General features: G+C 43.4%; 1 protein-coding gene across 1 annotated transcript in view; it reads right to left on the bottom strand.

Moving 5' to 3' along the window:
- USP13 (ubiquitin specific peptidase 13) overlaps positions 1–9,259 on the bottom strand; it is a 59,357-nt gene extending 50,098 nt beyond the window's left edge. The window contains exon 1 of the mRNA XM_030027639.2: positions 8,965–9,259. Coding sequence (XP_029883499.1) covers positions 8,965–9,117 — 153 coding nt within the window. The 5' untranslated portion in view covers positions 9,118–9,259. The remainder of the gene's footprint in view (positions 1–8,964) is intronic.
- Between the last annotated feature and the right edge of the window lie 4,059 nt (positions 9,260–13,318).

Raw genomic sequence — 13,318 nt, 5'->3', positions numbered from 1 at the left:
CTTTATTTTAATTTTCACTACTCTTTCACAGATTTATGTACTTTAAGGCCCATTATACCTTTGCTGTCTGCTCTTATATCCTGTATTCCAAATCCTTTTGCATTATCTTCTCTGAGAAAGTCACGGATCTGTCCGCTACAAGAGAATCCTACAGGTACCCAGCCTAAATAAAAATATATAGTGTTGTCACTCTTGGGTCTCAGGAACTTTGTTTAGAATTTTATTTTCTTGGAGACCATTCTCGCTTTTTCTGGAGGGAATCCAAGGGACCACTGAACCACTTCTGATAAGCAGCCTATGACAACAATCTAACACTTTCAGTATATGAGCTAAATGTAGAATCTGAGTAAGTTGGTTGTGGTTACTAACAAAACAGTTATTTCTCCTCGAGAATGCAGACTAGTCTCTCATGCAACTTGGAAAGAAGCGGACAGACTGTTCAAAAGCCTAAAAGGTCACAGCAAAACAGGGGAACATGTGAAAAAGGCAGAAGGCTGCATAAAGGATTAGGCCCCTCTTCGGTGCTCAGAGAACACCTGACTGATCTAAGACAGGCTTTGTGCTGGTGGATTTAACCCTTCTGAGCACACAACCAGTTCTGGAAGGAACAATATTTTACATAGGCTGTGGCATGTAAATGTTTGTAATCAACATTTGGTTTAGATATGTGTGAAAGTTTATGCTGGAAGAAGGCAACATATAGCTAGTATACTGAAGACACTATCTTACACCAGAAAAATATAGCTTGTCCTGAGACACAAACCCAGGAATTTTAGCTAGGTTCGCCCCCACCCCTTGCCTCAGCATGTACTGAGGATGTAGTGTGAAATTTAGGATAAAGTGATGTATAAACATTGCCTTGCATTATTACTCCAGTCTAAAGACATTGTTGGGGCAGAAGCTTGTACTTGCTCAGGCCTTGATCACTACCCAGAAGGCCACTTGAGAGTAGACTGGTCTTCTTACCCTCTAAGCAGAAGGAAAAGTGGTTACTCTTCAGTGTATTTCTTCCTGTTCTTTGCTGCTAAGATGGTCACAGTATGCCAGGTGCTTTATTAATAGGTCTGAGACACAGAGTCCACACCAGAGAGAAAAGTATTAAAAAAAAAAAAAAAAAAAAGCTCTTCTTACTTATTTAGATAATAATTCATGTTTTGCAAAGATAAGATGAGGAACGAAAGCGACAGGGAATCCACAGTGAAAGAGCTATAATACAAGAGAGCCACTCCCTCTCAGGCCTGAAAAACAGGGCAAGGAAGCTGGTGGATGAGGGGTCTGGCAAACACAAATGCCAGCCCACAAGGAAACAGAGAGAGATCACCACTTTACTTCACACACGCTCATGGCACCAGACACTAATAGCTTTTAAACGCTACTAACCTGATCAGGATTTGAACTACTGACCTGTATCGCATTACCAAACCCCCGAACCATTTAGACCCCTTAGGGAAATCTAGGATTTAGCAATTTCAACTCCTGAGGTGGCTCAGACAAAAATGAATTTATAAAAACACAATTGCTGTGGTGATCTGCTAACACAGCAAACAGTTACAGACTTGGGCACAATGTCTACTATACAAGTGTTTTCTTTAGATCCACTAGAACAATGGTAAAACTTGCTAATATAGGTATCAGAGAAGAGAGTAAAATGGCACCTCAAGTCTTCACAAGTCTCCATACCCAAATATAAAGAATGAAAAGGTTTTTCATCCTATCACATATAAAGTAAAAAGTACCAGCTATGACAGAGGGGCACTGGCTCCTCTGTGCATTCTGCCATGGTTTCCATGAGAGTGTTTCCCTACAAAAACCACAACCATACAGAACTGTTACAGGCTCTATTCAGAATGTCTGTTCATCAGGAATCACCATAATTAATCTGGCTGTGGTCACAAGACTCTTGTTGTATAACTACAATTCAATCTTTAATATATTTGGAAAAGTTACAGGACCATCCCTAACATACACATACTGCATTGAATCCCACAATAGTGTAACTAAATGACACATATTTTCTTTCAGGACAGGCTTAAAAAGAATAACAGATGTTTCAGCCTTAATATTCACCTCAACAATACATAATAATTTGCAATGAGGAAGAAGAAAGCCTGTCTCTCTGTCATGCACCAGTACTACCTACATTGAAACAAGGAGAAAAAAAAAAAAAAAAAACCAAAACGAAGCAAAGCACAGCCAACCAACTGAACACAATAGCACATAGAGATGGCTCCAGCAAAACAAAAAATTAACTTTCAAGTTTCCACTGCAATAAATATGGTAACTTCCTTGGGAGGAAGAGAAGTGGGGCTGGGAATCAACCCAAAAAATGTGTGCCAAAGGCCAGGAATATATCTAGTCACATTCAAAAGGAACATGAGGTATGAACACTGGCATAAGTCTGCCTTCTAGACAACTGTCCTCTGTCACCCAAAGGTGACAGGAAAGTAATGGTGACATAAAGAAAGCATAAAAGGAATAATAAGAAGTAAAATTGGGCCTCTGGTAAAGAGGAGGAGAGGGAGAAGCAACAGAATCAGAAAAAGCAACGGAATGACACAGATTTACATTGCATTGATCACAAGCACACACAAGTACACAAGCATTGATCTGAAAATATATACAAGCAGCAAAGGAGCCATGTACTGCTGGAACTGGTGAAAGACAACAGAGATGGGAAAAGATCTGTGTTGGGCAGAGAAAGAAAGGACAAATGATCTGGCAGTAGGAAATAAAGCACAGGGCTTCTAATAACTGGACTGTTAGCTTCAAGTGCAAAAGTAACCCTTCCCCACCCTCCCTTAAGAAAAAAAAAAAAAAGAGAGAGAGAGAGAACTATCAAAGTTACTATTTTATCACACTTTGTGACAGCAACATGCAAAATACTGAACAGCTTGAAGAAAGTACACATCACTGAAATCAAAAAGGTATCAGGACTCTGGGGTTCTGATGTTATCTGGACAACCAGATAAAGTTCTAACAGCAAACACATACGGTTTTGCAAGGTTTAAAATCCTCCATGTTCTAGGCTAAATGCCAACTACTAGGGATGGCACTGGATATTTCCCTATGAGCAGATTATTTCACAATTGCTTAACAAAGATGTCCGGTATCCCTGTTGTAGCTTCTAGACGGGCACATGGACAAGGCCAATCCAGTACAGCATTTACAACATTTCCTGGGAACAAAAAATCCATGTGGGCCAGTCAGTCACTAAAATGAAACCAAACCACCATTCCAAGAGGTGGATTGACTGCTCGCTCACTTGCATAAGTCATAGGCAGACACCAGAGCAGGGCATACATAATTCCAGAGCAGTATCTTGTACAAGTCACATTCACAGACAGGATCAAGGCTTCAGGATAAGTGAGCAGATACAATGGCAAAACTAACGTTAGGTCATGAGTACTTTAACCTGCAACCAGGAATACAGAACTTCCATCCATCAATCAACACTCTTTGGGGTCAGATTATCCAGGTGCAGATTGCATGGGCCACTGATAGACACGTCTCAGATCCATCACGGCTTACTTCCTAGCACAAGCCCGGTACCACACCTCAAGCAGTGCCACCCATACTGCTTCCTTGGCAGCTTAGATTTAGAGAGCGCCTGATGATTTTTGCTCTGTGCAGAGCCCTAGCCATACAATTCTGTTGGTCACAAAGACAGTGCTGTGCTTCCAGAACAGAAAACATGGGGAGAAAAGTTGAGAGGAAACCTAATGACTCCACAGTAATTCAGCAGAGCTCCGGGGTTGTCCTTTTGCCTGCATCTCTGTATTTATCCTCTAGCACTCCAGGTACCTTACAATCAAAGTCTCTCTGCTACCCAAAATACTCCAGCTCATCATCACTCTGGATAACAGGATAACTGAAGTTTGGTCAGTCACGGATATAGAGGGAAAGGCTAGTAAGGTCCAAATTTAGATCAAACCCACAAAAATGCACAATGCACATACACACTGGTTGTTCTCCAAACCTGCATTGTTATTTCTTATTTGTGAGCCACTGCAGGCACAACCCTTACTGATTTTACCATCCTCCAACTTTGGAAGACCATTTAGTTAACCTTAGAGTCCTGGTGCACTCCCAGCTAGCAAACACTCGCCCATGGGACAGCTTTGGTATCTCCCTGTGATGCAATAGTACAACACTGCTCTGATTTTTCAGGTGATCACCCACCACCAAGTGATGCATTGCCTCAATAACTTGGAGGTCATTTTGCAGCTAGGCCAAAATCCTTTGTCTGGAGTATTCAATTTGTCTTGGTGTATTCAGTCCTCTCTGTTTCCTCACTGCTGCTCCCATCCCATCAATAGAAACAAGATACCAGCCTACCCCTCCCAGAGAGTGGCCCCAGTGACTTTCTAATTTTCTTCAATGAATATTGACCAAAGGAACAGCCAGACAGGAGGTGCTTATTTCTAGAAAGTTTTATGCAGCATGGTCACTGATATCCATTACACACTCCAGACTCTCAAGGATTTCAGTCTCGGCTGTACTCTCTAATAAACAGCAGAGCACCAGCACAGCTTAGCCTTTGGGAATTGTCCTAACATAACCATTGCAGAGTCCCCGAGCCACAAAAATGAAGTCAGCAAGATTCACAAAGGAAGCTGTTGTCAGCAGCAAGGTTTTCCAGTAGAGTGAAGCCAAGCTTTAAGCTGCTCAAACAAACACAGTCCTGCAATCTACAGAACCAGACTGCTTGGTCCTGCCGCTGTGTCAGACTTATGACCTGTGCTGTGGTTGTAACCAATGCCGTTCATGGGGAAGGCTTCAGAGCACATCCATCTACAACATGCACAGCCTGCATGTAAGCCTTTCTTATGGTTCAGTTTGTATTCCTTTTTCTAGCAGCTGCCTCTCCCTTGGATGCGTCTTTGAGCAAAGATCCCATTGAAAGGTTGGAATTTCCAGCTGAGTACTATACTTCTATAAAAATAATAATAAGACAAAAGATTATATAATGCAATCTTTTTGCCTCCTGCATTCTACTGAACACAAAGTCAGGCTCATCTGCCAAAAGAGGAAGAGAGGTCACAGTGGACAAAATAGGACAGAAGAAACCTACATCACAGTGGCACAGATACAGAAAAACAGTCACCAGGAGGGATGACTGCACATCCTATCTGAAAAATGAGAAGTACAGGACTTCATCAGTCAAATTGTCAGGAAGCGGTAGGCTACTATAGCTGCTGGGCCAGTCACCAGAGGGAGTGATACTCAACACTAGGCCACGCTTGCGTTTTGTAGGCAGCCTTCGTTCCCTCCTAAATTCCTGTATAAAGAATCAATGGCTACCTGGAGGAGGAGCCCTCATCAGGGAAACACAGTTTTTCTAGAAGCCACCAAAAACCCCAGAAAAGTCATTAAAAATTAAGTCATAAAAAGGCATATTTGCTAATCTTATGAGACAAGCAACTAAAAAGTGTCACTAGGGCTTTTAAGTGCACAGAAATTTGCCTCCTGTTTCTGCCAACTTTACTGGAAACCAACCCTAGCATGTTCTGTTCGAAACAAGCCAAATCTAAGGACACAAATTTCTCATCTGTTTAGTGGTCTTTCTAACAATACTACCTTTCTGACAAGATCATCATGCTATGGTTGATCCACATGGAAGAAACACACTGAATACCCACTTGTACCTCTCCTACTGACACTTCTGAATTTTCTCAACTAATGATTCTCTCTGTAGCACAAAGGTGCCAGTGTTCTCAGATCTTCACACAAGGAAGTAAGATTTAAAACTCATGGAAAGGGAACATCAGCTAATTTTGAGAACAGTGAAGCTGCCTGTATCCACTGCAACACGGATCTTCAGTGACACTACACGGTTCAAATCCGGACAAGAGGACACAACTGACAGAGTGACAAACATGTCTGCAAAAGACAGGTCTCATAGTCATGCTAAGCTTTGCACAATTGAAAGCAAAAGATGGAGCCACTCACACCCAGTACCTCATTCTCTTTGGCACCTGCTGACACGAACAGCTCTGGTTTTGACCATCTCACCCTCCTTGGTCCTTTTCAAAATTGCTGCAGAATCTTTCTCTATAATAACAATACTTTGAACCCTAATACTCACAGGTCTGATGGTTTTTTAGTGTATTTTAAAGATTCGAACACTTTCTTACAGGAAAAGTAATAATATACAATTAGCACAGCCAAAGAAACTTGAGTATAGAGCAGCTGTGTGACCGGGTATGTCACTTTAAAAGATACAGAAAAACACTCAGGAACTTCACTTCTCTGTGAGGAAATTCACTTTGAAGAAGAAAAAAAATGAAAGGCAAAGTTTGAGAGACAATCTTACAGTGTTACTGAAAGAAACTATTGAAATAAAATCTGGTATTGAAAAGTGACAGAACAAAAAATCTTGCATTGAGTTGACTACAGAGACATGCTGAAAAACTGCAACAAGGAGCATATTTAAAATGGCAAAATGAGAAGATGTGAAGAAATACTGAGAAATAAGCTTACAAGAGAAGACACCTCCCCCATCAGAAATGTAATCTGGAATTTCACCATGGATAATGAAGACAGGAGCATGTTTTTTAACATTGCTCATTTGATTTAATATAACAAGACAAACAAACAAATAGTGTATCTTCTTTCAAAAAGAGGCAGACACATCAGTAAGAAGAGGCTTGCTTAGGTTATACGTAGCTAACCTAAGAAAATAAGTCACTAAACAAACCCAATACAAAGCATACAGAGATAAACATCTCCCTTTAGCAAAGGCAACAACCTGTCTGTATCCTTTCACTTTCCTTCTGAATGAAAGGCTGTAAAAACACAGCTTTGCTATTTTCAATTTGTGAATGATAGTGTTTTACACAAGAAAGCACACATTTGCCCTTTAGAATCATCATCCTAGAAACAGTATCCAAGTATCTGTTAGATTATATGGGAATAAAAAATAAAATCTGAGACAAGACTTTTGCTCAGCTAAACTGAGGAGTGGTATGGGCTGAAAAGCCTTGGAAAACAATAGAAACTGAGACTGGTTTTATTTTTACTGGTACTGCACAGGTTCAGCCAAGCCTTTAGCCCAGTGAATGCCTATAACGCAATTTAAACAAAAAGCTTTAACAACAGAGGGCAACATTTTCCAGAATCTGATATCTCTTCCCAATAAAGTCAAAAGGATGAAACATTTTTGAAAAAATAAAACAAAAAGAAAAACCCCAAACACCACACATGATGATTCCAACTCATTTTGCTACTTTTATACATAGTTACCATTAATTTACATTTTGCTCAAATGTTTTGTTTTGTTCAAATATATTGTTTTGGTAAACACAGCTTTTGAGCTTTTGCTGGTTTTACTCGCGGCTTGTTGGGGGTGGTGGTGATTGGTTGTTTTTTAATCTGTAGCAGTATTTAATATCCCTTTCTACTTGTTAACAGAAACTTTTTATAAACCATAATGTTGAAGAAGCCTGAAAATGTTACTAAAAACATCAACAATGTGTTGAAGGAAAGATTGTGGCACATTCATTTTGCCCCCCCAAAACCTTATTAAGTATATATGCAATTAGTGCCTCTGCAGTAGAGTCTGATTTGGCAGTTTTAATCAGACCGCCTCCCAGCACAGTCAGGGCTGCTGGGTGACACTTGAGATCTGAAGAGTGCGGGTAAAAATAACCTCTGTTCAACAAGATATGATGAACACCAGACAGCTGAGTCACCTTTAAAACCAATTTTGATTTTCTGTATTAGAAGGAATTATCAAAGAGAGGGGGATAAAGGAGTCAAAAATCTCTTTCATTGAATATCCTGTAATGTAAACCCTGAGCTTCCTTTTGATTGCAGCCATTGACTTTAACATCAATATATAGTGCTCAGTCACCTCTGGGAAACATGAGCTTCATGTAGAGAAGCAACTTCTAATAAAATTTCAGCTCCATTTAAGAAGTGTAATTTCTAAACACCTGTTTCTTCAACCATTACTATTTATGAAGACTTCCAGTGTTATCAGCAAAGTTAAAAATGAGTTAGGCCCCAAATCTGCCACTGAACACAAGCAATCTGTAGAGCTTGTGGATGTTTTGCAAGACAGCTATAACACCATAGAAAGTTCACTGTACATCAAACATCCATTTAACAGCAAACTAAACAAGCTAGTGGGGAAATACTGCAAGTTTGTTGAAGTCCAGTGACGTAACTGAAACCCTGGGAGAGAAAGTGTTCCAGAAGGACTTTCACACTGATTTTCAGGTTAAGCCTTTACTTTGGAAGCCTTCTCTGAAGATTTTAAATTAGAGAATGAGCACCGAGACAGCAGGAAAGCAAAACGGTTGGCATCTGCTAGCCAAAATATGCAAACGAGAAGGCCAGCTACCGCTCCTTTTTACTACCTCAGTGTGAAAGTAAAAAACAAGGGCTCCCGGGGGGAGCGGGCAGACCTCAGACGGCCAGAGCCCATTGCCCAGCAGGCAGGAAAATTTCCCCAACCCCCCCCCCCGTGTCTAAGCAACCCCTTCAGACCGCCTTAAGGAGAAAAATAAATAAACGAACGAACCAACACAGCTACCGCGTACGAGGCGGCAGCGATTTGCCGTGAGGAGCCCCGACCGCGCAGTGCGGGGGCACGGCGCAGGGGAGGGCAGGGTGGGCCCCCACCCCGCCGCGACCCCCACGCGTGGCGGGGGAGGCACTGCAGCCCGGGCGGGGAGGGCGAGGGGAAACCTGGCTGCGGAGGAAGCTACGGCAGGTGGAGGCAGGCGGGCTGGCAAAGGAAGGGATGGATGGGGGGGGGGGGGAAGATTTTGAAGGCTGAGGGGGAGGCGGCGGCCCGGGGAGAGGGCGAGGGGCTGCCCTCGGAGCGGGGGGTGCAGCGGGGAGCGGGGAAGGGGCCGCAGGAGGGGCGGGTTTGCCGCAGGGCGCCGGCCGAGGGCAGGTCGGCAGCCCGCAGCGGGAAGGGGGAGCGGAGGCAGCCGGGGGCGGCTTCGCTGCACTCACAGGCGAGTCGTAGGAGAAGGCACACTCCGTCTTGTAGACCCGGTCCCCTGACTTGGGCACCCGGATCGTGGGCATGTAGGGGACGAGCAGCTCGCCCAGGTCCCCGGCGGCCATCTGCGCATCGCCGCCGCTGAAGAACGCGGCCCTCTGCATGCTTGCTCGCTCGCTCCCTCCCTCCCTCCGGCCGGCCGGCCGACGGCGAGCGGGCGATGCGAGGGCAACGGAGGCGGAGGGCAGCCGGGCCCGGGGCAGGGCGCGGCGGCGGCGACAGGAGCCTGGGCCCGAGGGAGGGGAGGGGGGAGGGAAGATGCTATTTTTAATCCAATGGCAGCGGGAGCGGCACCAGCTGCGGCGGCGGCGGCACTCGGGGGTCCCGGCGGGGGCGGGCGGGGGCGGGCCGCGCCGCGCCCGGCGGCCCCCCGCGGCCTCCCGTCCCTCGGCGGCGGGCGCCGAGAGGTGCCTGCGGGGGCGGCGGTGGGGCCGCTCTCCTGAGGTGATTCCCGCCCCGCGCGCGTGCCACGGGCGGCCGTTAGGCGGCAGCCGGCGTCGCGCGGCCGCCCCGCTTTCCCCGCCGAGGGGCCCCCGCCGGCAACCGGCGAGCCGGAGGGGTGTGAGGCAGCCCCGGGCGGCCCGCTCCCTCCGCCGCGGGGGTGCTTGCAGGCGGGGCGGGAGGAGGACCGCGCACGCTTGTTCACGCGTTTTGCCAGAAAGGCTTCATTTCCACGAGAGGAAGAGGAGGGGGGGGGGGGTGACTTCGTCTCCTGGTCGCCCTGCGTGGCTCGGAGCAGGTTTCCCTTTGATCAGTAATGCTCTGCTACGGGCTCTTTCATTTCGTTTTTAAGCAATTAAATACCGTATGTAAATATATATTAATCCTCAGCTGCAAGGATTTAGTAACTTCGCGTGCCTAAAACAAGCCCTTTGACTGCAAAGTCCCTAACCTCTCATTAACGGCGGTCCAAGTGACCGTTGGGTACCGGCGTGTAGGAGCGAGCCTGTCGCGGTCCGAGCCTGTCGCGGTGCCGCTGCGGACGGTCCACACGGTGTTGTATGTCGGCGCAGCCGGGTCGGCCTCTGCCTTAGCGGTTTGTAACCTGGCAGGGCAAGCAGAATCGGTTGGTACGGAGGAAGGAGCTGTTGGGATACGGAGCGGGAATGCCCAGCCCGAGATGCCCTAGGAAGCCTGCGGCAGCGGCAATAGCCAAACACGGATTTCATGTCTCGAGGGACAGTACCTTTAGCTTAAAATGACCTTTTTTTGGTGTTTGCTGTGTTTCTCTTTGCTTTTCACTTCGAAAGAATACTGTTAGGGGAAGGAGGAATAGAGTGAAGTAATTTTGTAGGAAAAAAATACTGAAATAGTATTTTTTTTCAAGCAATACCTAACAACTATTGCATATGCCTGACAGTGGCAGGATCAAAGAAATTACTAATACATTTAAAACAAAGATGTATAATGTAGATGAATAGCCTTCCAACCATAGTCCACGTTATAGCCAAGGATTCATTGATCACTTCCAAGCAGGTGATGCCATCTTTGGTAGAACTACCTTTTACCTCAAAAATTAAAGTTTCAAAAGGTGCTTCTAGTAAAATCTCAATTAACAACAGAATTGAAAAATAAGTTTGTATCCAGCCATGGAGAAACAGGCTGTGAGACTAAGCAGACCAGTGTAGTCCATTCTCAGCAATTTTTCTAGCAAAAAATCAAATGTTGGGAACAATGCGAAATACCAAGGGCAGAATATGATGTTAATGGAATGGCCTTAGACTTACTCAGGAACAGACATTACATCAAAGACTTGTGAGCGTCGCTGGATGCGGGATAAAAAACACAAATTAATACAGGGTCACCAGACATTTATTCTACCTGAGAAGACTTTGTGCTTTTTTAATGGCTTCTCTTACTATTAACTCAGCATTTATAAATGAGAGCCATAGTAAGACACGCAAGCCCTCTAACCTGAAAGATTGACTCAAAAAGGACAGGTCAAAGCACTGATAGAAAATCAGTCAGTCTTTCTAATGTTTTGTGGTGCTAGGAAACAGCAAACAAGGCAGTCTTTGCTTAAAATAGTCTGTGCAATGTTGCTTAAGGTAAAGAAATGCATGTGTTTTAACAGTTTGAAACTACAAGATGTTCAGGGGTTACTGAAGCACTTGGGCTTATTTCCTTAAAAAAAGTGGGAATTTTGAATATGGACACATAGTTTAGGGTCACGAATGGTAAGAGACACTTCCCATCACTCTCTTGAGGCATTTAAAACCAGAGCTCTGGAGTACCGTGGCCAGTAGAACCCGAGGAAACACATCCCTCTAGTGGCAAAAGTCTGCCAGATAAAGAGAGTACCCTTTATATTCCCTACGTAGTTGTCAAAAGTGGTGTAGAAAAATAACTGTACAGTTCTGAAAATGCATGGCACGTATGCGTGTGGATGTCCTCAGGTGCAACTTGCCTTATTCGTCTTATGTATTTCTTAATTTGTTCTTGGTTAATAACGGTTGCATTGCACACTTCCACTTGAGTTTTTAAACTCTGTTGGTTTGCTTTTTTAATTCCAATTCACCCTAGAAAAACAGCATTTCCCTTTTCATCTCCAAAATCACTTATGTGGCCTCTCTATGCTAAATGCATTAGGAGTATAAAGTTCCAAGTTTTCATCTTCAGATTTTGCTGTCAAGACTTATATTTTTATGTACTAGAAGTTGTGTAATCACACAGCAGAAGATGGTATCTGTTCACCTAGCAGTGATAAGATGACCCATAAAACCCATTAACTACCGTCAGCCTATACCATTCTCCCTGACTTGATCTTTCTCTTCAGACATCTAGCAATCCTTTCACAACCTTCAATAAGCAGCTTCCTATTTTTCCCTTGTTCATCTTACTAAGCCTGTTACAGGAAGCAGAAAGCTCTCTAACAGCAGCATCAATAACTTGAATATATTGCTAAAAATGTTAGATATACAGCAGTTACTAGGAAAATACTTATCTTAATATTTGCCCACTGAGATTCTTCTTTCTCATGAGAAGTTTTACGTGACAGAGCATAGACTTTAGCCTAGTAACTGTGGGGTATTTTCAAGAGTACATGAAAGACTTAGGCTTATAAAATCCCCTAAAAATCACTAAAACGTGAATTTATATGCACCACACACTTTTTAATGTTCAAGAATCTTTTCTTTGCTTTCTACTACATCTGACAGTGTAGACAGTCATAGCTCTAGGCAAGCACTTCTGTCTTAATTCTGCCTTCTGAAAACACAGGAGATACCTGAGGTAATAAAACCAAAGCCTTGTTAAAGACTATCCTCCCCACAGCTACTTGGCATGCGATTCTCCATGTCACTAGATACATACTTAAAACATGAAAGTTATGTGACAATGGTGAGTACCCCTCACTAAGAGTTTTCTGAAATATTAACATACTACTGACCACCGACTGTGTTTCCATCAATGAAGATCCCTTCTGCCACAAAGGGAGTATGTGGCTCTGTTTTAGATCTATTACCATTTAGAACAGGAAGTGTATATCATAGCAAAAGTACCTGTTATGCTTTTAAACCTCATTTAAAAACAAACCATTAAAAAACCAACCAAACCAACCCCCCAGAACAATGTAGAAAGATGTTCCAGAGAAGCCACTTTTTGGATGATCTACACAGAGAATTGTCCAGTTCAGAAAGATGCGAAGTCAGTCATCTTTGGTTTTTTTTTCTGTTTGGGTTTTTTGTTTTGGTTTGGTTTGGGTTTTTTAAGGGTCTGTTTAGGAAGTCTTTTACAGACACAGACGGTATAGGAGGTGAGACTGGAGAAAATGAAAGAGCAGACAAGCATAAATTATGCATACACAAGAGGAAAAAATTTTAAAACTGGTGACAAAAGTAATAAAGGAAGAGCAGCATGGCTGACACTATAAGGGATGAAGAGTATTAACAGATATCTAAAGAGAGAAACTTTTGAGATAATGCAGAGAAAATGATAGCAGATGTTGAACAGTAAGTAAGTTGGGAAAAAATAGTGAAAGACGAATTTGACTACAGGTAATGAGAAAGAAAGTATTTCTCTAAAGTGGTAGATAAAAGATTCCAAAGATCTGAAGGTATTTTTCTTACTTAGTTCATCTTCCACAAATTATCTGACACAAGGCATTGCGAGAGAAAAAAGTCTTACAGTTTCCTGTACCTTTCATTTAAAGTTTTAAATACTAGAAATCACACGATGAAGACTAACATTACCAACTTGTATCACATATATTAGGTCACAAAGCCCATTCTACACTGATTTTCTGGAGAAAAGGTGTAATTGTTGGCAACTGCCATAAGGCATTTTCTCTAATTAACAACGTTAACA

The sequence above is a fragment of the Aquila chrysaetos genome, chromosome 10, assembly GCF_900496995.4.
Source record: "Aquila chrysaetos chrysaetos chromosome 10, bAquChr1.4, whole genome shotgun sequence".
NCBI classification, from domain to species: domain Eukaryota; kingdom Metazoa; phylum Chordata; class Aves; order Accipitriformes; family Accipitridae; genus Aquila; species Aquila chrysaetos.
The sequence above is the reverse complement of the archived record's forward strand: the minus strand, read 5'-3'. Positions and strand labels throughout refer to the sequence as shown.